This window comes from Drosophila sechellia, chromosome 2L (assembly GCF_004382195.2).
Source record: "Drosophila sechellia strain sech25 chromosome 2L, ASM438219v1, whole genome shotgun sequence".
Classification (NCBI taxonomy): Eukaryota; Metazoa; Arthropoda; class Insecta; order Diptera; family Drosophilidae; genus Drosophila; species Drosophila sechellia.
Window position 1 is genome coordinate 8,429,719 of NC_045949.1, and position 27,965 is coordinate 8,457,683.

General features: G+C 40.4%; 1 protein-coding gene and 1 non-coding gene across 3 annotated transcripts in view; both read left to right on the forward strand.

The window, feature by feature from the left end:
• Positions 1-27,965, forward strand: part of LOC6611722 (semaphorin-1A) — a 115,363-nt gene that overhangs the window by 52,992 nt on the left and 34,406 nt on the right. For both annotated transcript variants that reach the window (XR_004361420.1, XM_002036217.2), the window contains exon 4: positions 27,254-27,350. Coding sequence is in view for 1 of the 2 variants with exons in the window: in XM_002036217.2 (XP_002036253.1) it covers positions 27,254-27,350 (97 nt within the window). In the remaining variant the exon portion in view is untranslated. The remainder of the gene's footprint in view (positions 1-27,253; positions 27,351-27,965) is intronic.
• Positions 16,332-16,403, forward strand: Trnad-guc. The gene has a single exon. It is a non-coding gene; the product is annotated as a tRNA-Asp (tRNA).

A 27,965-nucleotide genomic window follows, 5' to 3' on the forward strand; every position in this document is an offset into this window, starting at 1 on the left:
GGGCGTGGCACATGCGTTTGGACTGGAATAATTAAATTATTTAAAGCTTACTTGCACTGAAATTTGGGCCTTTCGGCGTTTTTTGGAGAAAAAAAATTATAAAATGTTGTGTAACATATTAGCAATATTTTTCAGAAATTCTTTTGATATGTTTTTGATATGTTAACTTTTAAATAAAATATGCAGCGAAGAATTCAGTAAACTAATCCCTGGCTATCTTCATTCTGCAAATAAAATTTTTGTAAGCCGCATTTTTAATTTAGTTTTTTCCACGTTGTAATTTGATTCGGCTGCAATAACCTGAGTACCTGCAACATAGTTGTGGCATGCAGTGTGTATGTGTATGTGGGCATTTCTCTGGAGGTTTGAATATTGCTTTTCGCCATGGTTTTCACCAACCTATATATCTCTTTTTTTTTGTTTTTTTTTTCTTTACTTTGCTGTTTTTTCTTTTATTTTTTCATCATTGCTGGCTGGGCACCGAAGGGAGAACTCTGCAGTGCGCTTTGTTTCCAGCAAAATGAGCAGCGGCAGCATGTGTTGTGCATGCTAAATTGTTTTCTTTTTTGTTGCTAGCATTTTTTTAAGATTTCATTTTTTTTGTTCGTCGTATTTTGGCCATCTCCCTGGGATGGCCTGGCTACTTGACTTTTGTTGTTGCAGCTATGGGCATTTTGTTTTCTGCTTTTTTTTTATTCGCCGCTCTGTTTGACCTTTTATGAAATCAGCCAAAAGTCGTTGAACGCTGCCTCCAATTTTTTTTGTTCGCCTAGCTTTTTGGGTCTGAGGCAGCTGTCAAATATTAGTTCTTGTTAGTGGAAGGACGAGTAGAAGGGCCAGGACATGGGCTGTGTGTACATGTTGTGACCAACATTGTTGGTCAACAGACTCAAAAGGGGGAGGTGGGCGTTGTGGGTTGGGGCGACTGTGCCCGCTGCCACTTGTTATAATTGTGTTTGCGTTTTTCAGTCGTTTTTCGCATCTTTTTATTTCCTTTGTTGCACCCGTGCCCCGTGCCCCATGTCCCATGCCTCGTGCCACGCTGCTCGAGCTCCTCGCAACCAGCTTGTTCGCAATGTCATAAAATTTTTGCTTGTTCAGCAACATTCTTCTTTTGCTTACTCAACTGGTCTTTGGTCTCGCCTTTGTCGTCCCCCTGTCCAGATCCTGATGCGATTCTATATCTTCCCGGGACATCCTCTTTGGTATTCAGTTTTTGTGGTACTTACATTGCCCGCTTCACTTTGCCGGATTGAACAGGACATAGAAATTACGGACAACGGAAGCCAACTGATTGGGCTTGGGGGTCACAGAGAAATTATAAAAAGGTGTGGTCTAGTAAAATGCACGAGTGTGTATACAAACATAGTCCTTGTTGTTATAGACCTATCCTAGAAATCAATAATTCCATTTTTCAACTTGATCTAATCACAAATGCCATTCGTATCCGTATCGAATGCCTAATCCCATTAGAGGGCAACATATGGTAGAAATGTAGTCATTTTGATGTAGCAACCCTTTCGGTTCTACTCAAATAAGCCATGGCTATGATTTACCACCTTGATCTTTGTTTGGCACATCCAGTCAGACCATTAAATAAATTAAAAATGAGCAACAAAAGGGAAAAATTGGCTAACCACATTTATTTGAGTATGCTTTGAAATTCGAGCTGTGGCAGGACACATTTGACTTTCACCTTGCTCTGGGGGGTCGGAGTTCAAGGCAAGAACATGAAAAGGCCACAGAAAAGTCGGGTGCAAAAAAAAAAACAGAGAACTCCACTCGAACTCAATCGGACACTGGACTATGCAAATCTCGATGGAGAAAAACGTGCACCTGCATCTAGACACAAGTTTAGTGTTTCATTTTAGATGCCCATTCAACTGGGGGGGGAGTTGGACTGGGCGGCGGAACGGAAAAGTCCAGTTGGGGTTACGCCCTTGGCAATCCATCAAGTTGGCTGCGCTGCTGTGGCCAGTACCCAAAAGCCAACCGATGGCCAACCCCTGAATGCATTAGCCATAACTCTCATTATGTGGCATCCGATCCGGACCCGGGTCATAGCTCCAGAGCCCAGCGACCCATTCAATCACGCTATAGCGCCCCCAAATTTCCCACCGCTCCAAGCGGCCGACAAATGGCGAAAACGTAGCCAGATTTTCAATGCGGAAAACACTCTCGGAATGCCGCAATCAACCGCATTTTCGGCGTGGATTTAGAGATGTGATTTTCCCAGTGAGTCACGGCTTTCTTTTCCCATGTGAGATTTAAAACTTGAGCTGAAGAAGCGCATACACTTGCTTACATTTTAACAAAACATAGTACTAGTAATAAGCGAAGCTTCTTTATACCACCATTAGATTTATGAATATTTGCTTGTGCATACACAAAACCCTTTTTGTAATTATGAACTGAGCTTAAATCTTGGCAAGATTTTATCAGCATATATTTGAATTAGTTCTGCTTTTTTTATTCGGACTGCTAAGTGAACAGGTACTGGGAATATAGAGCTCCAAGTGGTGGATCCCCCACCCGATTATGCTGTTGCATTCCGTGATGAATGCGAATGCCGGCCACCTGGCTGCAGCTCGCACTGAAAGTTCAACTCCAACTTGTGCTGTGACTCCCAGTTGGCCATCGGATTGGAGTCGGATTAATTTGCCACTGATAGTGCTCCGGCTTCCATTGCACTTAGTTGGATTTCCATTTTTTTTCGTCCTGTTTTTGGTGGCGAAACTTTTTCGCAGCTGTGCAAATTTGTGCAGCATCGTCATAGAAAAGTTAAAATGGAATAAAGTAGCGGGAAGTGAACAGGAGTGGATCAGAGGGTCCTGTGTGACCTGTACATACATATATATACATATATATACTGTCGTGTGCCCGGCTAATCAAGTTTTGCAAAATTTTCGCACAAAAAAAAAATTGCTTTCTACAATCCATCTTTTTATCCGGCACTTTTGTGCTGGACCAAAGTGGGTTAACAATATGTAATATAGTTAGAATTGCTGCTGCTCAGTGCCGAGATAATTGGGTTTTCCATCTACCCGTTCGTAATTAATGCCCCAAGCCATTTATTAGTGAAATCAGTGCAGCAACAAGGCCAAATTAATTCGACCAAAAGCGAACAAAGGGTCGACTAAACATACCTACGGATAATGGATTTTGTTCCTATTTCATTTAGCATTAAATATGCATTAAAGGATAATTGCATTACGTCCTTATGAGTGTGTATGTCTTGAGTTAGTCTTAGATTGCGCCCCAAAGGTAAATAGATTTAAAATTTACATTGATTTCGGTTTATAGATGCATTTGATATTGCATTTAATTTGAAGTTGAGCTTGATATTGGCAAAATGTATATGTTGCTAAGCTCTTCAGATTTAAAGGAGCACATTTTATCTGTTCCGTTCTCGGTCAGTTTATAAATGTCCATGAGCATTATATTTTATTGGTTAAAGTTGGCTAACGATTTATATTGGATATTTTGAATGTTTCAGCTTTGCATACAAATAAATAACCAGCACAACAACCCTCACACACAGACACACACACTTGCAGACAAGACATCTTTCTTAGTACCGAGTCCTGGCTTATCCTTCGTCCTTTCCTCTCATTCTTATTCTGCTGCCGCTTCACACAACATCATTTATATTCAACTTGTTTTCGAAGCGTCTGAGTAACTTTGTGAAAAAGAGTGTTGAAGACTTTTACACTTAGAAAGAAAACCCATGATACCGTCATTTGTGAGATAGCTCTTTAAATTTCCAACTTTTACTTGAGCAATAGTATATATGAGAATTGAATACAATTCTATTACAACTCATTTTCCACTTGTCTTATGTATTATTTTTTAAAATGTACACCACATATTAAGTTATTTATTTTCGTATTCACTGTGCACATGTGTGGCAGCCATTTTTGCGTGTTTTTACAGCATTATGTGCACGATGGTGGGTGGTGCTGGCTGGTGCGGTTGGGGATGGGCGTGTGGTTGGGTGGTTGGGTGGGGCTGGCCTGCCTGGATTGCACGCTTCAGTTGAACGCACAAGCAAATGTTGTTGCTCAATCGAAAGTATCAAATTGCCCACAATAACACTTAAATCCCGAGCTTCTATAAGTTGAAGTCAACAGCTGGTGGACTCATGGGCAGGGGACTGCCGATGGATTGGAGTCAAGAAAATGAGGAGACCAAATAAAAATGTTCAGCTCAACGAGAAACTGTCAACTTGGCCTTCGGCAGTGGCTAATCGAAGAAAAATATTTGAAATAAACTTGAGATTTTATGATGGTTATCTAAGAAGTGCCATTATTAGCAAGCACACATTACCACAAGTCAATCAAATAGTTTCTTATATTTATTTTCAATGTTATTACCCCTTGGATTCCATTGCAATACAAATGTGGGTGTACTCAAATAATCTTTGGTTAGTTGAAAACTAGATAAATAGTTTAAAATTGCCGTCTGGCATTTTTTGAATGTAGCCCAGAGCAGATCAATACATTTAAATTTAAAACCCAAATGATTCCAACTTTGTTTCAGTATTGGACATCTCAATCGGCTCAACTTCTTCTGCCAGCAATAAGTGTCATAAACTTTTCTACGGCATATTTTATTTTTAATTCTTTTTCCTTTCCTTACGTTTCTTTGGTCAAATCTTGGCAAACACCGGAGCCAACTTATTCAATCCCAAATGTTTGTCAGCAAGGAGGGAAGGGTGTGTGAGTTGGGTCAAAGGTCGTGCGCCAGAAGGAAATGGGTGGAAACTTTGTTGGCTTGCTGGTCGCTGCAAATGCCAAGAATTCGATGGACGGGCGCGACTGGGAAACGAAAAGAATGTTGGAGAAACACAGCGAGCAACTGTTGTGCAATCGTGTCAAATATTAAAACATGAAATACATATTAAACGAGCACTGAGACTAAGCGGAATACCGATTGAAATAGCCGCCAGCTTAGACAGTCAAGCGAGTCCTGCCGGAGCAGCAGTGTAAACATGAGCACAATAAGTGGGAAAATATAGACAATATTTTGCTAGCATCCTCTGCATTCTGCACTATGCCATAAAACATCGCGAAATCGGTGAAACAAAAAGTTCCGAGGAGCAAAGCAAAAATCAACCAGCCAAAGGGCGAAAGATAAGCGACTCTTTGGGATAGGAGTTTTTCCACATCTAATGGCCAAAAACACAGACAGGAAAATCCCAACATCGCCAGCTGCTGAAAAACAATAACAAAGATATAAATAACAGTTGCATCGGAAGAGTAGCAGTGAAAGATGGGGCATCGAATCGTGATTTGCTTCAGCAATACAAAGTGTTTGAATATTTTAATATATTGCAAAGTCAAACAGTGCATTTTTTATGAGGATCATCTCAGTTTAAGTTAGGTATAAAAATGCATTTCTTATGGCAACTGATATGAGGATAATAATCAGCTATTCTGATTGGCTTTTTTCCTTTATAATACCATTAGCCAATTGAATTCGTAACCAAACCCAATAAATTTAGAAGAAATCAAATAATTCTGCACGCGAGCTGCACAAATCTTTGTCAATTCTTTAAAATATTGTGTTAATGACGGCGAAAGTTCATCTCCTGATTACGAATGTTGCCGCCGCATCTGCGGCATACTGGATGTATCCTTGCGGACTGTGCAACCGGCTAACGAGCAGTCGAGTCCTGTCTGCCCGTCCAGGGTCAACATTAATATTTGAGCAACGTACGCTGCTGCCTGCGAATCGCCAACCTCGACCATAGTTTTTTTTTCGATTTTGTGTGTGTGTTTATCTGTTCGGCTGCCACCGCCATATATATAAATATATATAGATAAATATATATATAGTATAGTACTGCTGCTGTTGTTGATTATTCAAGGATCAGAGCGGCACAAACAAAGCACATGGCAGCAGTCAGCGGAGCAACTTCTGCACTCAGCGTATAAATTTCGCCGGCTGCAAACGAACTCAGCAAAATCAGCAAAAATTTCTGGGTGTAAAAACACATTTCGGACGGACGGGGTACGCTCGAAAAAGGCTAGGATAGGGCGTGGCACAAAATATGCGGCGTACGTGTTAAGTGGCAAACGTTTTTCAACCAAAATCCCAGAAACTGAAGCCAGCTCAAGCCAAAACCAAGCCGTAGCAAGCCAAAACCCCGGGTCCGTCAGTCAAGTCAAGTCACGAGGTTTTTGCCACGCATTTGTAAACTTTATAAATCAGTTCGTGTCGAAGCTAAAGTTGGGTTAAGGATGCAGTTTGTGGGGTGTGTTTTTTTTTTCCTATTTTTTCCAAGCCAGGATGCGTTGCGAAAATATTTCACGTTATTTTTGTAAATTGCATACTTTGCGGCGCTCTCCACGTTGATTTGACAGACGGGATCCGTCTCTTCAGTTCGAAGTTTTTCGCCAACCATAAATTTTACTGTAAGGTGGAGTGTGAACTCCTTTTCCATATAGTGTAGGGTATTCTAATTTCAGCATAGCCAAAGAAAGTCCCAAAACATTAAATGGTTATTATTGTTTTAGTATTACGTATACGACACGATGTCCAAACCATATAAATAACTTGTATTATAAAATTTTAATACCTATTCAAATAACATTCTAATTCCTATTATCTCCGCTTTGTTCTCATTGCAGGTTCGTAAAATCGTCAATTCTTGACCCCATCTGATAACTTGACTGAGAATTTACTATGTGGTTAAATTGAGTAAGAAATTAAATGGTATAAGTGCCCATTTTGCAGATAGCTACGTGAATGTAATTTGTGGGCTAATCAGAAATTGCATGGCTACAACTTTAGTTAATGGCCATTAAGTAGGAGAATGAATCGAGAGCTCGTTCTGTTGGGCAGGCGACACAAAGGATATATCAGGGAGCTGGGCGTACGGGGCGTGTCCATTTCTGCCTTAATAAGCAATTTTTAACATGCAATTACTCGAGCATTGTACACACTCGACTGAAGCGATTGTGAAATGAATTTTTATTGAAAATGCACATGCAAACTCATTACGTATACGAGGCGTTGGACAAACAAGCGCGGGCACAAGCCCTTATATACATATCCACACACACACACACACGCATATACACTCTGTCATTCACACACACACTGGGAAACCGCACACGCACACCACCAGGCGCCAATCAATGCCGAGTGAGTTTAATAACTTTGCCGCTGCCGAGAATGGTCGATCCTAAGTCGACAACTTGGTCATTAGGGGCTCGGGCCGAAATGTTAATCACAATACCACAAAACGTTATAATGTTTGGAGGATGCGGTTCTTCATCGCCTCCCAACCCCATTCATGCCCATTCCACTCAAGCAACAATAACAATTATTTTGACCAAGCACACACAGATACTAAATACACTGAAAAAGATGAAGAGCACACTTCTTGCTTGCTTTGATTGATTCACTGCCTTCAAATGATATAACTTATTTGGCGTGCGAGTCGATCATTTTTGGCGCAGTGCACTGGTGTGTATGTCTCATTGGAATAGTGAACCGCAATTTGGCTGCCTGACTCGTCGAGAGCTGCTAACTAGTTGAAAATGCAAACGCAAACCATAAACCGGCGACGAACAGAGACGGACCGCCGAGGGCTAGTCCTCTGTCCCTGTCCCACCTTGGTGGCGCCACCCGTTGTTGCCTCCCCACTATTGAGGCAACAACATAATCAAAGTCTCTCTCCTCCACTGTCCACCCTCCCCCAAAACCACCCTGCCAAAACCCCAAGTTGGATGATGGGCCTTGGCCCCAAAGCGGTAAACGGAGCAGCGCTTAGTTCGATCACAAACACAACACACATGGGATGGGATGAGATGGGATGGGATGAGCGGCGGCGGCGGGAAGGTGGGTGGGGCCATGCGAACCATAATTGTTGGCAAACTTACCATTTCCTTTGCCGGCTACACTGCGAGAAAGTTGCACTCAGGCAGAAACTTTGATTAGTTCAATCAATTGAGCAACTGAGCTGGAAATAATGCGCAAGAAATCGGTTTACCAAATTAGCCAACTGAGCATTAGACATGGAATCGAGGTGAGGTCTCTCTACCTCAGCCATTGATATGAGTTATTGATTCGCTTAAGAAAATGTTCGTGGTTTTAAACTTAGGTAAAAACCAGGCCATTTCCTAATAAAGTGGCATAAATCAGTTCAAGGGGTTAGTCAAGAAGTTGAAACATGGCTTAAATCTAATCCTTTTGAATGGTCTAACTTATATTGTATAACTTTGAACTTCTTATATTACGTAGTTAATATTTAATAATATTTAAAAACATGAAACCAATATATTCTTACTGGTCAACGTGTGCCGTAGGCTGACCATTGCAATTTTAAGGTCATTCAAATAGGCAGAAAAATTCGTTAGCTGCATTTTTAGATACGCAGTTCTCACCGACAAATCTGGAATTATTTTGTGGATTTTTCCAACTTTCAATGTGTATCACGTGCGATTAGAAGAGGCTGCGTGTGTGTGTGTGTGTGTCATCGGCATTGGCAGCCATCAAATCGATCGATACGTATTACAATACCAACGCCAGCTGGGGATGGACCTGTGGTGCTGATGGCGGTGGCGGTGGTGGTGGTGGTGGTGATGGTGATGGTGGTGGTGGATGCGGTGGCTCGGCCCCAGATCCCTTAACTTAACTACCCCGTATGGCGAGGTCCTTTGTGCTGGCTTTGCTTCCACTTCAATCATAACTGTGTTCAATTGTTGTTTTTATTACCAAATTTTCCTTCACCTTTCCGGGCGAGAAACAAAGGCAACGAGAGCGGTAGCAAATTGGTTGGCTCTACTTCCTCCTGCCGTCGTTATCCTTTGGAGTATATATATATTTTTTTTGTTATGTTTGTGCTTCTTTTACGGTTTCAGTCGAGCAACCTTTACATGGTGCTTATCTTGCGGCCTGTGTCTGTTTCCTACCCCGATTACTCCCCCTCGTCGTCCTTGCCGCGATTTTCCGCATGAATGGCGGACATGTGTGTGTGTGGCTGTGCATCTGTGTGCGAGGACCTTCTGCCCACAGTTTGCAACAATTGCGCATAATATAAATTAATAATGCAACAATTGCATTTTGTTATGCTTCCATCTCCACGCTGTTGTGCCACTGCTGATTTCATTAAATATTTTCGTTGCCCTACCCACTCGTTCTTATCAGTAGCGAGAAGAGAACAGGATGTCAAGCGGTACACTGAAAACAAAAATTAAATGAAATTAATAATAGATAAATCTTTCTATAGGTTAAACTTAACGTTTCTAAGGACATAAGTTTTTGTGATGTTTTTCATTCAGTGTAGGCACTTTTCATGGCTTTTGTCCCTCTCACTTTTACGAGGCTGCTGTAGACATGGGCATAACCATTAAGTGTGATCTGCAGGACCTGCCGCATTGAATGCATTTGGCATACTAACCGAAACCAACCAGCCAACCAACCAACCAACTCCTGGCTCCTTTACGACCCCGTTAAGGTCGAAACGAGTTTTCCTTTTCTTTTGCCCGCTTCGTTTTGTATTGTTTGTTCTATCAAATGTCGAACAAGATACGTGTTGGGCTTTTTAATGACAATGGGTGGGTGTGGCAATCGAGATTTGCTGTCAGACATAACTAATTACGGGAGTGGAGAGATTATTGTAGTTTGCTACTTGCGAACTACAACTAATGGTGCTCTATGCTGCTTTTATATGAGTCATAAACAAATTTATGTTTGATGCGTGAGCTTAAGTTTGAACAAAATCTCAGATCTCAGATACACAAAAGGAGCTAATAGGAAAGTCAGGCAGTCAGCAATGCAGAGAGTTCGCTGACATACTTAGCAATCGATGGGGATTACTCCTAAATTCCTCCATACACTTAAGCGAATTTCCAACTCTACTATTTCAATTAGCATTTCGCTCTAATTAGAAGCAAGTTATCCCCGGGGCAGAATATCGATTCCGGCCTATCAAAATGCCATTGACTAAGCAGAAATTGCAATGGCCACGCCATCGAAGGCTCATTATCAGAAAATATCAATATTAATTAGTGTGTATTACGTGACAACTTTCGCCCAGTCCTGGACACCAAACTAACTTGGCCACCAGTTCGGGGAGATCCTGCACAAAGCTGGTCATAATTGTTTTCCTCCGACCTCACCATGGGAATGGACCGAGGCCGGGGAATCGCAAAATCAAGCAACTCGTCCTGGATGGCATGATGGGATGGATGGATTAACAAAGCGATTGGCAACGACATTAACATTTTCATCAGGCCTCGGGCTCAATTTCAGTACCATAACCAACGAGTTGACGTCGTAATCCATCATCGATGCCATTTAGTGAGTGTGAGGGGGCGATGGAGCTTTGAATTTTTATGATTATTATGTATTTGTGCGTTGCGAGGGTCTGCCGGGGGCAAAACCTGCAATAGATGGCTTACTACTATCAGCGATTCCGCTGACTTAACCATTTATCGCAACTCATGGCGCACGTTTCTCATTAGTCTGGCTTCCCCCACCATCGACACACATCCGGCTCCATTGTTGTCGTCCGCGTTCTTGAACAGTGGGGATTACTGGTGAAAAGGGTTAAATTCTGGGATCGGACCTTTATATGACTATATACTTTTGTTTTGCTAACATAAAATGGGATAGAAAAAAGCTAGCACGCTTCAAGTTATTGATTTCTGATCTAAAACGCATAACACATACCACATCATATTAAATGAAATTCTAAGAGTAGATGGAACTTACCAAGTCAGCAGACTCTATAATATCAGATCCTATTATATTGAAATATTGGATATCCTCAAAATGAAAGGAGATCTCTAAGGGATTCTGAAAGCCAATCAATAGCTGTGTATTTTGGTTTTGTTTATTGAAAGTTTTCAATCTTGGGTTATCTGATATATGTATATTCTTGAGAATCATTAGTTGTGTTATTGATTTTTTGCACCCATTGTGTTTGCGCTTCATTCGGCGCGTGGCAAAGTGGCGATAATGATGACTGACTTCTACAAAGACACCTCCTTCCATTTGCCTCCTGCCGGCGGACTGTGAACACGTTTAATCTGCTTGCCACAGATTTCTATCACTGTCACTGACTGTTTGTTGTAGCCAGTGCCCCCTGTTAATGTCGCCGGCATTCGAGCCAAGCCCGGCTGCTTGTCACAGTCTGCTATTGTCAGCGAACATCGATACCGCCGGCTGTGGCTTCGTCTGGCGGATGAAAACGGAGCTGTTTTTATTTTGTATTTCCCGCTCCTAGCCCGGATCCTTTGGGTTAACATCGGCGCCAGTGTCGTATCTGCGCGCGGACTTGCCTCTTTTTTTAATGATACACAATTAGTGGGATGATAAATGGTCTGTCAAATGCAGCATCATCAGGAAGGAGTCGAGCAAAAGCCAGTCAACCCCGGTCATCCTGTACACTGTCGGAAAAATTGCAATTTAAATTTAAAATCTAAAGATATAGCAAAAATATTCACTGAATAATGAGTGATTTCTTATACAGCTACTTTTAAATATCGATAAAATGGAGGAGTATATGAATCTTTACTAGTTAGTTATAGTTATAGAACATTAAAGCCATAGATTTCAATTGATCTAAATGATAGTAAGAGATTTTCCCAGTGTAATTTCCATTCGCTTCTTAATAACAGTACTGAAGTTGGCCTGCGCCTTTGTTGTAGTTTTCCCATTGATATTAGTAGCTTTCTTTGTAGCGCCAAGTGAAACGTATCGGACAGATAGAAAAGAATAACAAAAAAAAGGGATGTATATATACATATTAGTTGGAAAGGGAATAAAAATAAAGTTGGCAGCGAAAGGAAAATAAACTAATGATGCCAGCACCCAGATATTGGATATTAATTGCTACAAATAACAAGATGCGCCGGCTGCACTCTGCGTCTTTGGCAGCCCATGGAGCAAACCATGGAACCCCCGAGCGAGAAAAGCGACAGAATCAATTAAAACGACTGAAATAAATTGTAGACACAAAGTACGACTAAGCAGTGGGGCAAACTGACTGCCGGACGGATATAGCAGCAACTAATTCTGATTAGTGTCGTCAGAGTCCCGGCAACTGCAACCCCAATAAATTAGGGGTTTGAAATCAGCCTGATATCTTGATAAAATCATATACATTTATCAGAATGACTAACTCGTATTAGGACGTACTATGAATTGGATGGAAGTACAGAATGACGTCATAGATCATAGATAAATTTATTTCTAGAAAGAACTATTATGTTCTTAGGAACGAAAAATATTTTATTTACGTCGCAATCCTCTTATTTGGCTCTCAACAAGCTCTCGACCACATCCAGTACTACTTGTATAATTGCTAATCAAAAGGGGGGGCTCCGCAATGGAGCTCTCCAATAATCCTCCATAGTGCCTCCTCGCACTATACTGAAATGCAAATGCCATGGCTTTCAAAACTGGAAATTATCGTTAGCAAATCAGGTTGCCACAACGGATCGGATAACGTGGCACGTTGAGTGTTTGCCCTGTGATTCGATTTCACTGCTGGCGACATCAAAGTCGCCGGCCTAACGTAATTTGCATGGACCATGACTATCCGAGAGGAATTTCTTGTTGGCATTCGTGTATCGTGCAAATAAACGCACCCGCATTGTTATCGGATTGCAAATGATGTGGGTGGGATGGGTGGCTGGTTGATTGGGGTGTATAATTTGGGTGTCTGCAACTTTTCATCGAACTTGACTGGGTGTTGCAATAACTGTCTACCCCAGGGGGTCGTTTAACATTTAGGATTTTTCATTATTAGTTTCTGCGGTTTCATCACGATTCGGTAAATTTAATCGTAACCACATTGATTTGCGGGCTGGATGGGAAACACTATAGTTTGAGAACTTATTAGTTGACTTACATAATAGCTGTGCTTAATGTTTTGCGAATTTATACTTTAAGCAGCAAATCTACCGCCTTGATAATAAAATAATAAAATAAAATGCAATTATGGCTGAATTTGTTAAATTTACGAGTTCTGGTAGATATAAATAAGCATATTTATGAAGCGATTCGTCTGCTGACCACAGCTATAGATATTATTTTGAAATGAATTAAGCTTTAATCATTACAATTTATGAGCTTAGATACAAACCAACTGATTTATTTAGCCATCAGCTAGTACTTTAAAGAGTTTATTATCAGATAGATACTTCTTTATATGAGGTTTAATCCTAATGCTGCCATAGATTTAAACCAAAAGATTTATGGAGCAATCACGCTGTCAGTTTCTCCTGTAAAGTGTGTACTATTGGTTAGTTGGATTCCCCCACCTGCCTTTTGGTGATTTTCCTTTTAAATTTTCCCGAGATGGTCTTCTATCTCGTGCAGGACCGCAAGTAGCTGCCATACTGATTGCCTGAATGGAGCGTGAGCTTCACACGCATAAACCTCTTCGCAGTCACCTGTAGAAGGGCGATGCCACTCGAGCACGGTTACTTAACTTTTACCGCCGCCGTGTTTTCCTGGGGATGAAAGGAACCGCAGAAGACGGCGAATGGCAACAGCAAATGCTGGCAGGTTGTTATAAGGAAAGGCCCCCAGTCTCGTCCTTTTTACTGCGCCAGGATGCGAAAACTCACTCAAAATAAATGCGCAATTAATTTTCATGGTAAAACTCGACGGGAACTTGGACCAAAGGTTGAACTGAGTAAAGTGGTTAGAGTTTGGTGCGGGGGTGTGGGTGCAGAAATTGTTGTTTCCTACTACAACTTTTGCCATTGAGGGCAAAAAATAATAATAACAAGCTGCTTGGCTCGGGCGAAAAGTCCACAAAACTTTGCTTAGAATGGAGGCAACAGAAAAAATGAAATCAAATAATGAAAGGCAGCCAAGTAAACAGCTGCAGGAACATCAAAAAATATTCTTTTCAATAAAAACAAGCGTGTGAAATATTTATATACTTTTTTTTCAGTTGTTCAACTGTACGCACAAATTTTAGCAACTACAATAAGCATTTTAAGAAAAGAAATATTTATTTTAAGTGTGGGAGAAATCATTGGTTATGTATGACAACACATTTTGTTGAAAGTAAAGCATATAAAAAAAAATTTCAAATAACTTCTGTTTTCAATATAATTATTTAAAAAAAAATAGTTAAAAAATGATTTTGAACGACGTCAAAAAATATGTTTAATTTCTTGCCGTGTGCACACTTATTAATTTATATTTCACGCAGAGCTTTGCTGAGTGAATATAAAAATGGAAATCAAAATATTCGGTGGCCACAAATGAGCAAAGTTTTCTTTTGCAGCTTTCACGTACTTTTTGTATTCCGTTTGTCCATATTTTTGTTGCTTCCACAACTTTGGGGCAAAGCTGCAGAATTTATTGCTTTAGAAATGCGGTTGCGCATAAATGTGCAGCAAGCAAAACATGAACAATAGAAGAATCTCTTACAACTGCGGTCTCGAATGGACCCGAACTCAAATGAAATGAAAAATCCTCACATAATTGCAAACGCGTGAGATACTTGCCAAATGGCGAAATTATGAAAATGAAATGGGAAAAAGCTTTTCGCAGCCTCTTCTGGGCGGTTGGGAAAATCTCTTGGGTCTGTCCTGTTAATTTTTTTTTTAAATATTCCGTTCAGGTTTATCCGCCTCGAAGGCATTTTGGCGCCTCATCCTTGGGATTCGCCAACTATTGCTTTGATGCCCTGCCATCTTGCGTACATTTTTCTAATCAAATTCTTAAGCTATCAAAACTCTGTTCTTTTGGGAACAAATTGCTTTTGAGTACATTTTATATGAATGAATCGCTTTAAATGTTATAGCTTATGGCACACATTTCACAATGGAACCCACTGAAAGGAGCTTAACTATTAAATGCACCAAGAACATAATCCCAACCTTTTGCAGCTCACAGGAATATTTAATATTGTTTTCCGGCCCAAACTAATCAATATTCGTGTGCAGAGAGCGAAAAAGACTTTAATTCCACATCAAACATGCATTGTTTGACGGTAGGCCCAGCATAAAGTGCATCAATATTTCATTCAGCCAACTACCCGCCTCGAATGCAGCCCACATAATTGAGTGCTCTTTTATTTAACATGCAAAATTAATGACCGGGGTCTGCATGAATGCAATAAAACTATTAATCAATAAGCGCTCATATGCCCATTCACACAGTCTGAAGTGGCGGATAAAAAATGTGCAAGCATGAGAATAAAACTTTTGCCCACTTTATAAATTTAATGGAGTTTGCCAAAGCAGCACAGCAATTATATTTTCCAACTTTTTTTTCCCCAAACAGCAGTTTCAGTAGCTGCATGAGTAATAGTTTTTTTTTTCTACCATGCGGTGTATACTCTTTTTTAAGCACAAATTGGTTTTCGGATTAAAAAATGGTTATATGTATTGAGATAATTGTTCTGGGACTTATATACGATATGCTTAAGTATTTAAAATTACTTATAACTTTTTGGTATAATTGTGTGATGATATCATTTATAGACAGTCTTTACAACGATAAGTATTAAAAATTTTTTAAGCTTTCTTGCAAATTTATTATGAACATTAAATGTGAATGCTAAATAACTTTGGCATAATATCATCTACATTCTAGAAGTAAATATATTTTTTAATATGTTATGAAGCTTACTACTGCGAAGTAAAAACCGTTTGGATTCTGCCGACTCTCTACATGTATTTTTTTTTTATTTCCCCCAGTTTTTTAGCCAGTTGTGAGTGGCTTTAGTTGGCCAAAGATTCTAGAGAAAGTCCGCAGCTGGAAGCGGCTGTAGAAAAAAATATATATATGGCTGGTAGGGGGTGAAAGTACAATAGCGCAAAGTTTCAAGTGGACTCGCATGTTCTGGCAGGGGTGCCGTCGGAAGGGGGTCGTCAGGGGTGGCTATGGGAAGGGGATAGGGATCGGTAGAATGTTGGTCGTTGGCATCTGTTCAGCGTTGTGGCACATATTCCACTTTTGTCTTTTATTGCGTGTTGCTGGTCCTTGCAGCTTGTAGCTCAGCTTGGCTCCCCGGTTGAAAGCCCACCAGAAGCAGCAGCAGCGGCAGCACCAGCTTGTATTTCATTGTTTTAAAACAATGTTTTCCCATTTGGCTGCACTGCTGACTTTGATTTGCCATCCCGCTCGCACGCCCATTTATTGTAGTACGTTCATCTTTTTTTTTTTTGCCCTTATGCCCACTGTGCGATGTGTGCTTTAAGGCTTTAAAGCTTTCGTCTACGTATACGTTATGTGAATAACTCGGAAACGATTGCAATAATCTAATTAGATTAAAGCTTTTAGAATCATTGGGCACATAGTTATTGCTATGGGCTATAAGTTACATATCTGGCAAACGGCAAACAACATCCTCGATAGTATAGTGGTTAGTATCCCCGCCTGTCACGCGGGAGACCGGGGTTCAATTCCCCGTCGGGGAGATGGAGTTTTTTTTTTAAAATATTAATGAAAAAGACAAAAAGTCATCTCAAGCAACAAAAGAGCCTATGTGTAGGTAGCAGTTATATCTTTTGAATGCGGATTTAAATGATTTCTGAAACGTACGCATTGGGTGATTGACGGCGGCACCACTTTCCTCATTAATATTTGTATGAGATTGTTGTGGCTGGGTGTTGAAAGCAATAACAATAAATTGCCTGCGAAAGAATAACGTTTTCGGATACTCCTTGGGGACTCTCTCCACCCGCTTCCACGAAAAGCAGGCAACAAACAAATTAAGGTGAAACTAATAAATTTTCAACACTTAACAAAATACAAACACAAACCGAAACCTCCAACTTTAGCATCGTTTGTTGTTGGCTGGTCACGCCCCCTCCATCCGCCGCCCACGAAAAAGGGAACTTGAAAATGTCTGGGAGGGTTTGGCTGGCCCTTTTGCTTGTTTCCTGTTTGTTGGAGCACATGGCGAACCTTAACAAAGTTTCTCCTCAAAATTAAGTTGCCTTCCTGGCTGCTATGCGAATTCAATAAATTTGCCCCAGGACATGTGGGTGTGCGCGAGTGTGTGTGTGTGTTTGAATGTGTTTTTGTTTGGGACAGGCAAAGCGAATTCGAGAATAGCAGCAATAACAGAAACAAAACAGGATGAAGGACGGCTAGTGGAAAAAGTTTGCCCAGATCCTGTAATATGAAGACCACAAAACGGAACCCAAAAGCAACATTTCCCATCAGGGACGTAAGCAGGATATTATCAAGGGGACTAACTAATTTTAATGTATGCTATTTAATAACTATCTTGATACCGGTAGGGTTTTTGTAATTTTAAGTCTCATTTTTTTCAGCTGATAATATTTTTAGCAATCCGATATCCGTCATGATATTGATATAATTGAGAATTCCATTTGAGGCTCTGTCGTTGGTCTGATGCAAACCATGAATATTTTGCAGTTCCTGCCCCCTCCTTATACATTTTCCGCCATTTTCAGCTTATATGCGCAGTACACCTGCGTCTAAAGTTTCGAAAAAAAAAAAACAAATAATAATAATAACACAAAATTGGTGAAAAATTGCAAGCGAAAGGGTAAAGGAATCTGGGTTACAAACTTTTTCGAATTGTATTCTCGTTCTGTGTGAGCATTTTTTTGTGTGCCCTCTTGTGTTTCCCTCAAAGGGAATTTATGCCAACGCGAATATTTCCATTGATTTTAGTTCTCTTTATTGCCATTTTGCCATTCGCAATATATAGAGGAACCCCAGCGGTATTTGCATCTTTTAAACGTTGTTTTGTTACTTTGGTTGGAACCCCTTGTCACGAGCAAATAAATTGCCGGCTTGTTGGAAAGCAATCGGAAAAAAGGGCAAAAACTGTTTTCGTGGGTTGGGGGGTGAGGCGAAAAACCAGCTGCAACGGAAGCGAGCGAGCAGCGAACCACGATGGCAATATGCACAAAGGGGCAGAACCAGAATTCCATTCAGCTCCCAATTCCGAGCACCATTCGATTATTCATTTTAGCCGACAGTCGCCAGGCAACTGTCCAACACAGTTGCAGTTGCACAACACGATGTGCATTACTCAAATGGAGCTCTAATGGCTGCTCCAATTGAAAACTAATCAGTGAATTGAGTAAATTGACGAAAAACGAGGCGAGCGCAAATGGAAATCACTGGTCCAAGTGTGTGCTATTAAAAATGTATATCAATACAAACTAATGAAAGTGCTGCCAAAGCTCAATTGGAAAAAAGAAGTTAATTAGTATAGAATTAAATTGGATCTAGAAGATGTGCATATATAGGGGTATGGATAGGAAAACTAACTAAATACATATATAAATAACATATATTTATAATTACATAGATAAAGTCAAGTGGTTTAGCATATAAATTGCCTAAATAATATAACTCATAACCCATATACTAATGAAATCATTTACTTTTGTATCTTTGCAGGTGTGTAATATACCATATGAAGACTTCCACTTCCACAACAAGTATCTAGATGCGCTACCTAAGTATACCTATTAGTCTACCTTACTCGTCCCTTTAAACAACTGCACTCCATTAGCATCTCTAGAAACTTTAAGTTTTTCAATTCATCAGTTGCCAAGGTGAAAATTCCAAGGGAAAATTATTGCCTTTGAGAGGTCCCGCACCCGCCATGTCAAGTAGAAAGAAAAAAAAATGGAAAGGAAAGGAAAACCGAACCCGAGAGACGACTTTAGCGTTTTACATTTTCTCCTGTTTTCCTCTTTCATTTTGACAAGCATTTTTCCGGCTCGCCCTTATCATTGTCTTTGCACTTCTTCTGAGCCTGTGGCGCTTTTATCTTTACTTTCAGTTTACTTTATATCTTTTGTACTCTTTATGTCTTTTGTATCTCTGGTACGTGTGCCGTACGTATTCAGCTGCGTAAAATTATAAAAGCCCGGCCTCTTTGGCCGATTTCAAAGCAAGCGTTTTTCCACCGAACCAACCATTCGGCACTTAAGACTTTCAGCTTCATCGGCTTTCCGTTTAAATAAATAAAACGCTGCGGAAGAAGTTTATCCCGACAAAGTGCTGAGCGGGCTAAAAACTCGTTGCAGGGACCTCGAAAAGCCACAAGTAGTCGAAGGAATCTAGAAGTGTGTATGTACATACATATATCTATGCTTTCATCATAACATCATGCACGATGGCAATGATGACATTGACGAGTTGAATTCTGAAAGCTTTTCCTAGGATTTAACTCAGTCCCCTTTGCTTTGTCTGCTACTAAAACCCTCAAGTAGAATCTACTGAATAGTTAAATAAATCCACAGGAGTCTAGAATTGAGAAGTCCAATCAATTACACTATGGAATAGGTTGCTTATTTTAAAACCATCATGTTTTATCAATACATCATTTGTTTTAATAAAATCTGTAACTTCAAGCTATATACTACAATCCTAATTTCGTTGCAAAGTAATTAAAAAGGCGTTTGTTAGCTTTTTGAGATAGTGACGAAACGCACATACGTTTCAAAAATCTTTAATCGACTTGACAGTCGAAAAATAAACACATATGACTATTTTTGTACATCTCAAAGACACCAGAAAGGCAGGTTGTGCCAACCGGTGGCCGCAATTCGAGGCAGATGCATCGATGCAAATTGGTGGGCGGTTCACACAGCATAGCTGCAAAGTTAAGTCCTCGTCCGCGGACGTTTGTGTATGTGATCCGGATAGTTGCCAACGCTCGATTTAGCATGAGCTACCCTCAGAGATGCGAAGTACCAAAAGGTATTTTTGACCCGGCTTTAATGTACACAAGGTACATTTAAACTGGAAAACTTGGCACTTTTCTTAAACTAAAAATTATAATCATCGAATTGTGAATTCTTAGTTAAATATGACAAAACAAATGCTCTGATTATATACATATAAAAAGATTTGTATAAGAATGTTTAGCTTTTTATTGCTGAATGGCATTTCCATTAAGTTTGCTACATATTTTTGGCACACAACCCCATGTGGGTCAATTAAAGAAATTGTACCTTGGTCTGGTCATCACTGCAGTTGGCACTTTATGTGCGCGTGCCACGTGAACCACAAAAGCCCGGCAAAGCTGATTCCGCCCGGTGGCAGCGTCCGTTTTATGGGTCATTGGATCATCAGTAGGGTAGCAGAAGGAGGGTGATGCACTCGCAGAAAGGGTGACCAGAGAGGGGAGATGGCCCCGCTCCGTGTCCGGATCCGGATCCGTACTGATGAAAAGCGCAAAGCGAGCGCATAACCTACATGCTGCTGTCACGGCACTGAGATGGCTCAGCCACGACGAGATGAGCCGGGCAGATGTCCTCCGAACGACAGGCAAACGGCATCATTAAACAGGAGCAAAGTGCCCATCCTCGTCGTCGCCATCATCAGCTTCATCATCATCCGAGCGGAGCACCAGTTGGCGATTCCACCGAGGATGGGTCATGTATTGTCATGTGGCAATACACATCAACTTCAGCACGTGCTTGCGCCTTGGGCACTGGAAGAAAATTAAAAACCAGGTTACTCAAAGTCGTTAAACATTTGGGACTTGTGCTTAAAATTCAAAGTTCACTGATTATTACCCAATATCTAGCTAGCTTATAATTTAAATGTAAGGAAATAGTCCACCTTAACCTTAAATTTTCTTATTTTTCGAAAGCCTTGTGTTTTAATGTTCTATATTGTAGTGATAACTATTAAAATATTATTTTTGAAAGCAACGGGTAATAGGCTTTAGCCCCTAAAGTTGTCTCACTTTATGGGTTTAAGTTCGTTTTAGTATGATTACCAGCTCGTACGGCTTGAACGTGTCCTATCGCTGTGAAAGCCTCACAATTTCCAAGAAATTTTCTTCCTGTATAAAATGCATCGCACACATGTTTGTATCATCTGCCTGCTGCTCGTCCTGACATTTTGGATTTCGTGCCGAGCATTTCTTAGGTGGCACCTCCATTCTGCCGCGGCATTAAGTGCAGCCGATTTATGGGGCAACTGCAAGTCATTGTTTGATTGTGTGCGTGCCCCAGTCACTCCTGATCAATTACACCCGCCGACATTTGTTTGAAGGTTCGGGCCCGGGATCCTCCAGTCCTTGGAGCCGGGGCGCCCCAAAACAGCCAGGCTTTTAAACCGTGTCGTGCCCATATTTGTGTGCAAGCGGCATATCATTGTCTCTGTAATAAGTGACGCGTGTACTTAGTGCATACACCTGAGTCCTGAGATCCTGACAGTACTGGCAAGTTAGTTGTTTCTTAGCCAAGTATAGAAAGTTCTTAATCGAGAAAAGTTTCTTATATCTGGTATATACCTTTTTATTGCCAGTACGCCACTATATTTGTAAAGAAGGGTCTTTCCAATTGATTTTGTGATTTAAATCAATTAAAATTAAAGTATATATAATTAGTTAGCCGGGTACAAAGAGCGAATATAATTGTCTTTGTAATTGTTAAAACTTTTAATTAAGCTCCTTGCTGTTGTAATAGCTTAATAATGTTTTTATTTATTATTATAGTAAGCAAATATTATTTTTTAGCTATTATTTACAACCTAGCTACTTTTGCTACACCGACAATACCAACACTGTCACTGTGTCAGCTTGTGATTCATTCTCGTGTGCCCCAGTTGTAAATGGATGTGGGCTCGGGTGGGTACCCGGAGCAAAGTAACCTGCACCTGACTGAACGGCGCCCAGGTACATGCCCCCATCTCGTGTTTGTTTAGGCACATGTAAAGCACATCTTATCTGAGTCATGTGAGTTTGGGTTCCAGGAGCCAAGATCCGGGATTATGCGAGTAAACAGCACATTTCTGGGCAGGATGGGGATGTGAGACTCAGTGGCATCATTTAGACCCTGTTTGGATAACACATCACGTTCCTGCGAAAAGGGGATGGCCCCTAATGACGATGAAATGTATACCTCAAAGGAATAGTATACTTAATTTCAGATATTTCAATTTTAACAGCGAAAGTAAGAAAGATTAATGTAAATTGTTTAAAAATGCAGTAAGAACGCAGAAATAACAACGGATTTTATTTTAAAAGAAAACATTTCAATATTCCTGCTTTTACTTAACTTCATTTCTTCCCGGCCAACTTTCCGCCATTTAATCGAACATATTTATTCCGCTGCAATTCTCGCACTTGGTTGCAAACATACATATGTCGTCTGGTGGAATTCTTTGGTTTCCTTATGGGGAAACACCTGGTAATTTGTTGCGACATTTTGTTGTCATCAAGCAACCCAACTGTGTGGCCCATCTGATGTTCCAACAAGCCGCGCAAGACATCAGCAGGGTCGTCGGGTCGGGAAAATGCATACTTTTCCGGTGAGTGCACAAAGGATATGTGGAAAGCAGGGCGCGATGTGCGTAAATAAATGCAATATAATACAATAATAATTAAAGCGGCATGCAATACGACGCCGAGATCCTGCAGGTGCATGTCCTTTCGATCCTGTGGCGCATGTGCCTGGCGTTAATTGCTGCATAAATGACATGGAGTTCATATCCTGTCACAGTTCGTGGCAACCGCAGGTCGCTGAAACGACCTCGATGCCCGCAGCTCGGCTCTTTTGGACTAAATGAATTTACAAGCCTTTACGGCATTTCCCTTAACGTCTCCCGATTAATTTCATTTGGCTCGAAACACGCTTGTCCGCAGCGAAAAGTAAGAAACATGTTAATATATTGATTTTACTCAATTTTAAGTAAACGCAGTTGTTCATTTCAGATCCGTTGCGATACTGCATATATCCCATTTTTCTTTTTATATACCAATTCAGGATATAGAATGTTAAAATAATAACAAATACCTCTGTTTGTGCTCTGTGTAAATATGAAATGTATTTCACTGGAGGCTAAATGAATTCCGCAACATTTACATAATTCTTTTACGCGCTTTGATTTTTTAATAGAGTTTTTTCGTTTATAAATTGTTGATGAATTCAAATGTAATTGGCATACGATTTAAAATATTAATGACGCTTTCAAAGCATCGAAAAAATGGCAATCCCGCTGCTTCAAAACTATTTATTTTGCTGTCGTGGCTTTCGTCACATGCTAAATAAATTTGATTTGCTCAAAATTGTATGCATTCAAATGCAAAACAAAAAAGTCTATGATGTGATAAAACTATTCACCACTGATTTGGTTGCTGTTACATAAAACAAGACAATTTTGAATTAATTGAGTTGACTGCTGTGAACTCAATTAATTGGTAACGTGAGATGTGTGTCAAAGGGAATTTCACCTACTCCAAATGGCCTAATAGGCCAATCAGTGTCTACCTAAAACAAATTAAATGCAAATTTCGTAATCTCACTTATCAATCGCATTCACACCCGGAATTCCGAAAATCCCTATTAAATTACGGCGATTCGCCGCAAACGGCGTAACTCCATCAAGTTGCCGACCTCAGCGAAAACGAAATTGACAACTTTGGCAATGACGCAGTGGAGGCATGGCAAAACAAAGCAAATCAAAAATTGCCATTGAGCTAAGAGTGGGATGAAATGGAATGGAGCCACTGCTCCGATAAGCTGGAATTCGAAGGAGATGTGTCCTGTTCCCAGGGTCAGCTCGCGGCATTCATTTCAGTTTTCGTTTCGAGGTCCTCCGAAAGAATAAACTCCAGGATCCCCTGAATTTTGGACGCTTGCCTCCCGCTCTTTTCTCCCATGCCGTTTGTGCGTCCGATTCGGTTTCGGATTCCGATTCGGATTCAGATTCAGATTCTGTCTGGTCTGGTCTAGCCATTTGATGTGTCCTCTGTCGACCGTTGGCGTTCATTTCAATTAAATGCAAATCTCAACGAGGGATTTTTCCTTCTCCACACTTTTTTTTATTTGTTTCGTCCGCCGTGTTATTGTTGCTTTTTCACCGGGGTGTGTGGAATCGTTTCCAAAGACGGGGAATGCTTTTCACGCGTCGCTGCATTTTGTTTTCCGGCAAGCCAAGCCGCTTTTTTCCTTCTACCCTTGAGCAGAGAAGTTTATTTCTTTTTCGGTTTTCATATAATTTTTATGAGAGGTGTCAGGAATAAATTTGCTTCGTTTCCTTGAAGTAAGGTCTTCCTTTCTTTCAAGACAACTATCGGTGTTGGTTTTTGTTTTGTTGAAACATGAAATGAAATTTGCGATGGTGTTAATGCCAATAAGTAAAAAGTAATTTTCACATTTATTACACCAAATTTATAGCTGATACAGTAAAAACAGGATTAATTATATAGACAGGGCATCGTTTAAAGTCCGAATAAATTGAATTTTTCAGTGAACGTGATTTTAAAACTAATTCATTTAACAATGGAATATTTTTTCGTCTTTATAATCTTAGGAGTCCGCCTTGCATATCTTCCTTCCGGAAGCCTTTATTATTGACTGACTGCACATTTGCCTTTCTGCTGAGCGCTAGTCCTGGCGTTTTATGGCCTTTTTCTCTTATTTCTCTCGGCAGCACTAAGAGCAACATTTGACTTGCATTTAAGAAGAGGTTTTTGCATTTTTAATGCCGCATTGTTTTCTGCCCTTCCGCTACGACCATTGCATGCGAATGTGAATCTGAAATATTTGCAGGGAATGAGGCCTTGGCGAATGGTCATCACACCTGTAAACGGACGCCATTTTGTTTGCGCGCGCCATCTTGGGGAAATATTTACCGTTGTAACCAGGACTGCCAACCTGTTCAGGAATTCCGCGAGTGCAAATGAAAAATTCATTAAGAAAATATTTAATAATCAACGTATTTTTTTCGCCTTTTTTTATTTTTTTTTTATTTGGTTTGGTGTGTGCGATTTGTTTGGTGGCGAGGTGGCGAGAAAATGCCGCAGGATCGAAAAGTTGACCATTAAGTTGGCCGGTCCTTGCACAGTCACGTTCGCAAGTCAATGTCAAACACGAAGGACTCCGCCACTCCAGTCGCTACATGTGCCCGAACGTCAGAAATTTTATTTTATTTTCCGTTGAATTTGCATAATTTCGAGCAGTCAGTGCCCGGTCCAGTTGATTAAAGTGATAGACTCTGACACGGGGTTCCCTTTTCTATTTCCTGTCTGGCCGGTCCTTTGTTCAAATATACATACTATGCGAGTGTGCTCATGGGGAAAAGGGAATTGGACTGGGACCGCTTCGCTTTCGTTGTATTTTCTCTCTCTTTTTCTCTATTTTTTAGCTTGCAGTTTGCTTTTTGCAAAGTCAAGGTAAATATTAGATTTTTGGTTGCGGAATTTCTCGCTCTTTTCCGGTTCCACTTTTCCCTCTATGCAGATGAACGTGTGTGTGTGTGTGTGTCACGGCGGTATTGTGTGCAGATGTAGGTAAGGCAAATATTAGCTTACAATTTTGGGCTTACAAAGTTTTTGGCCAGGTCGACAAAAGGCCCGCGGTGGCATTAAACAAAAGTTGGACTTGTAGCACAAAAAGCGCTTCGGGGGACAGCAGGCTGAGTAATGAGATGGGCTGGCTGGCACGGGCCTTTTGTGAGTGAGGAAAAGCTTCAGGGACAACAAATGAGAATCATTATCATACAAATGAGAATGGTTGCGAGCGCTGGCTAAGGTCTTGAAAATCGTCTTCAAAACGAACTGAGTAAAAAAACGAAACAGAGATTTTGCTTCAAGATCATAAGCAGTACTAACAGAATTTACAAAAATGTAATAATCCAAAAAGCAAGTATTAGACTAAATTATAACTATAGCTATTTTCACTTAAACGAATGAAAAACTGTATTTCAATCTACTCTTATTCATTATTTTCTCTAAGGTTTCCTTAAGTTTTTCTTTCTTATCACGTCATACATAGCATCCTTACTTGTTTGTCTATCTTTCTACCTTAAGCATTTCTCAGGTTTTTGTCTGTAATAATTATTTTTCCATTCCTTATTTTCATTTTCCCTGACTTTCTGCAGCTTTTGTCTTGTGTCCCTTTCCTTCGGCTACTATTTGCTGCTTTTGTTGCTTTTAATTACAAGGCAAAATTAAAAAAAATGTCGCTTCATTTGAAGGACTCTGTTGCGGGTCCAGGTTTTAACTTTTCCCATAGTTAGCACAGATCTCCTGCCCCCATCCTTAAAAAAGGGGGAGTCCCACATTTGCGCACATGTCCCGCGTGTCACGTTAAATGTCAAGCAAACAAAAGGCTCTTCTGTCTTGTGCATAAAAGCGTTCATTCTACCCATTAATTTTAGCATTCGTTTTTTGCCATTCTTGCCGCTTGTTTTTTATTCTCACCCGTTGAAATGAAAAGTGGACGAGCATGAAAAGAGTCCAAATGCGCTTTCAATAACCAGGTGGCATTCACCAGTCCTTTTCCACGCACCCATTTCCGCGTTGAAAGGGACGTTGGACGTTGAAAAAAAAACTTGTTTGCTCTTTTGGGGTTGACCGAACATTTGCAGTTAAAAGTTAAAAGCTCACTGGAAAGGCAAAAAAGTTTGGGAAAATAAGAAAAATTATTTTTAGCTTCTGCAACGTCATTGATCCAAATGCTGGCTGCTGGTGAAATAAGTACTAAATGCGCGATAAAAAGATGAAACCACAGGGATCTATGCAATCCAAATGGTTTTCATTAAAAATTTAATATATATGATAATATTCAAAGCTTTCTTTTATGTTCTTATGAATCTTAAAGGCAAACGTTTTGAAATGAAATTATTGCCTTAACTATTTTTGATAATAAACTTAGGCATAATATTTCTTAAAGCGCGTTTATTATTATTTTACGAAAGAAACAACATAAATTATTGAAACTTCACAGTTTACCTTGCGGCTTAATCCCCGTGGCAACCGCTCCTCTTTTTATCGGCCAGACAGATGGATGAACTGGTTGCAGTTTGTGGCAAGTGGCAAGGCAACAAAGGTTTTCCGGAACGGCTGCATAAAGTAGATGCAAATAACCAAAGTAAACAAACGACAAAAATTGTACTTGCAGCTGCTGATTATGTTGCTGTTGCTAAACGGGCCATTCTAAGTGCAGCTGCCCTTTTTTGCATATCAGCGGGTGGGAATGTTGCCATCAGGACTCCCGGCGTCATGCCCCATGCCCCATGCCCCATTTCCCATTTCCTTTTTTGCAACTTCAGCTGCGTTGGCTCCCTTTGCAGCGCCATGTGGCTAAATATTCCACTGCTTTTTACGCTGCTGCCAGATAATCCGCTTGCCATTTTCCTTTCTTCTCAACTGCCTTTTGTCGCCTTTAACGCCGCCTAATTGCCTAATTAGGCATTTGCTGGCCGAACCAAAACCATCCGGCCATCTCATCTGTCTCCCAGCCAGCCGGCTTCTATCCACTCCCCGTTGCCTGGTGCAATTTATTTATAATCCTCTTTTCTTTCCGGCTTCCAGGTCCCGAAGATGTACTGAAGTTTGTGGGCAACGAAAGTGTTGTGGATCACTTCAAGCTCGTCACCAAGGATGGCAACAGTCTGCTCATCGGTGCCAGGTAAGAGACCATTTATCCCTTAACTTTACAAATATAATATACTTGTGATGCGTTTAGAGGAACACATATTGGGTTAAGGAATTGAATAACCAGCAGCAACTAATCTTATTAAATATGTAATCATTTCCCCACATTTCGACATGTTGGTTCTTTGAAAAACAACTCATGGCAATTTTAAACCAGAAGCTAGAAATAAAATGTGAGCTTAATCCCCCTTGACCTAGCTGGCATTAAATTGTAACAAAAATCCATTGAGTTAAATTATTTATGAGTGGTACCCCCAATTATGTTCGCATTGGCTTTCTTACATTGTCAATTCCCTCAAGGTTGGATTCCTTGTAAGTCGGCGCCAAGGATTTGGTTGAAGGGAAATCTCTAAATTGGTAGGAATAAGGGCAAGTGAAAAATACACATAAAGCAAACTTCAATTTATTTTCTGCAGACATTGTATTTAATTTAAGTAGAAGATACTAGCATGTTCACTTTCGCATATATGTACGTACCAACATGACAAACTTTCTCGGAGCCGAAAATAGGTAGAACGCATGGGGTTTTCGGGGGCATGGAGTCTACCCTTAGCTAGTTCTCGTGGCAACTTTGATTTTGCCGGCAACG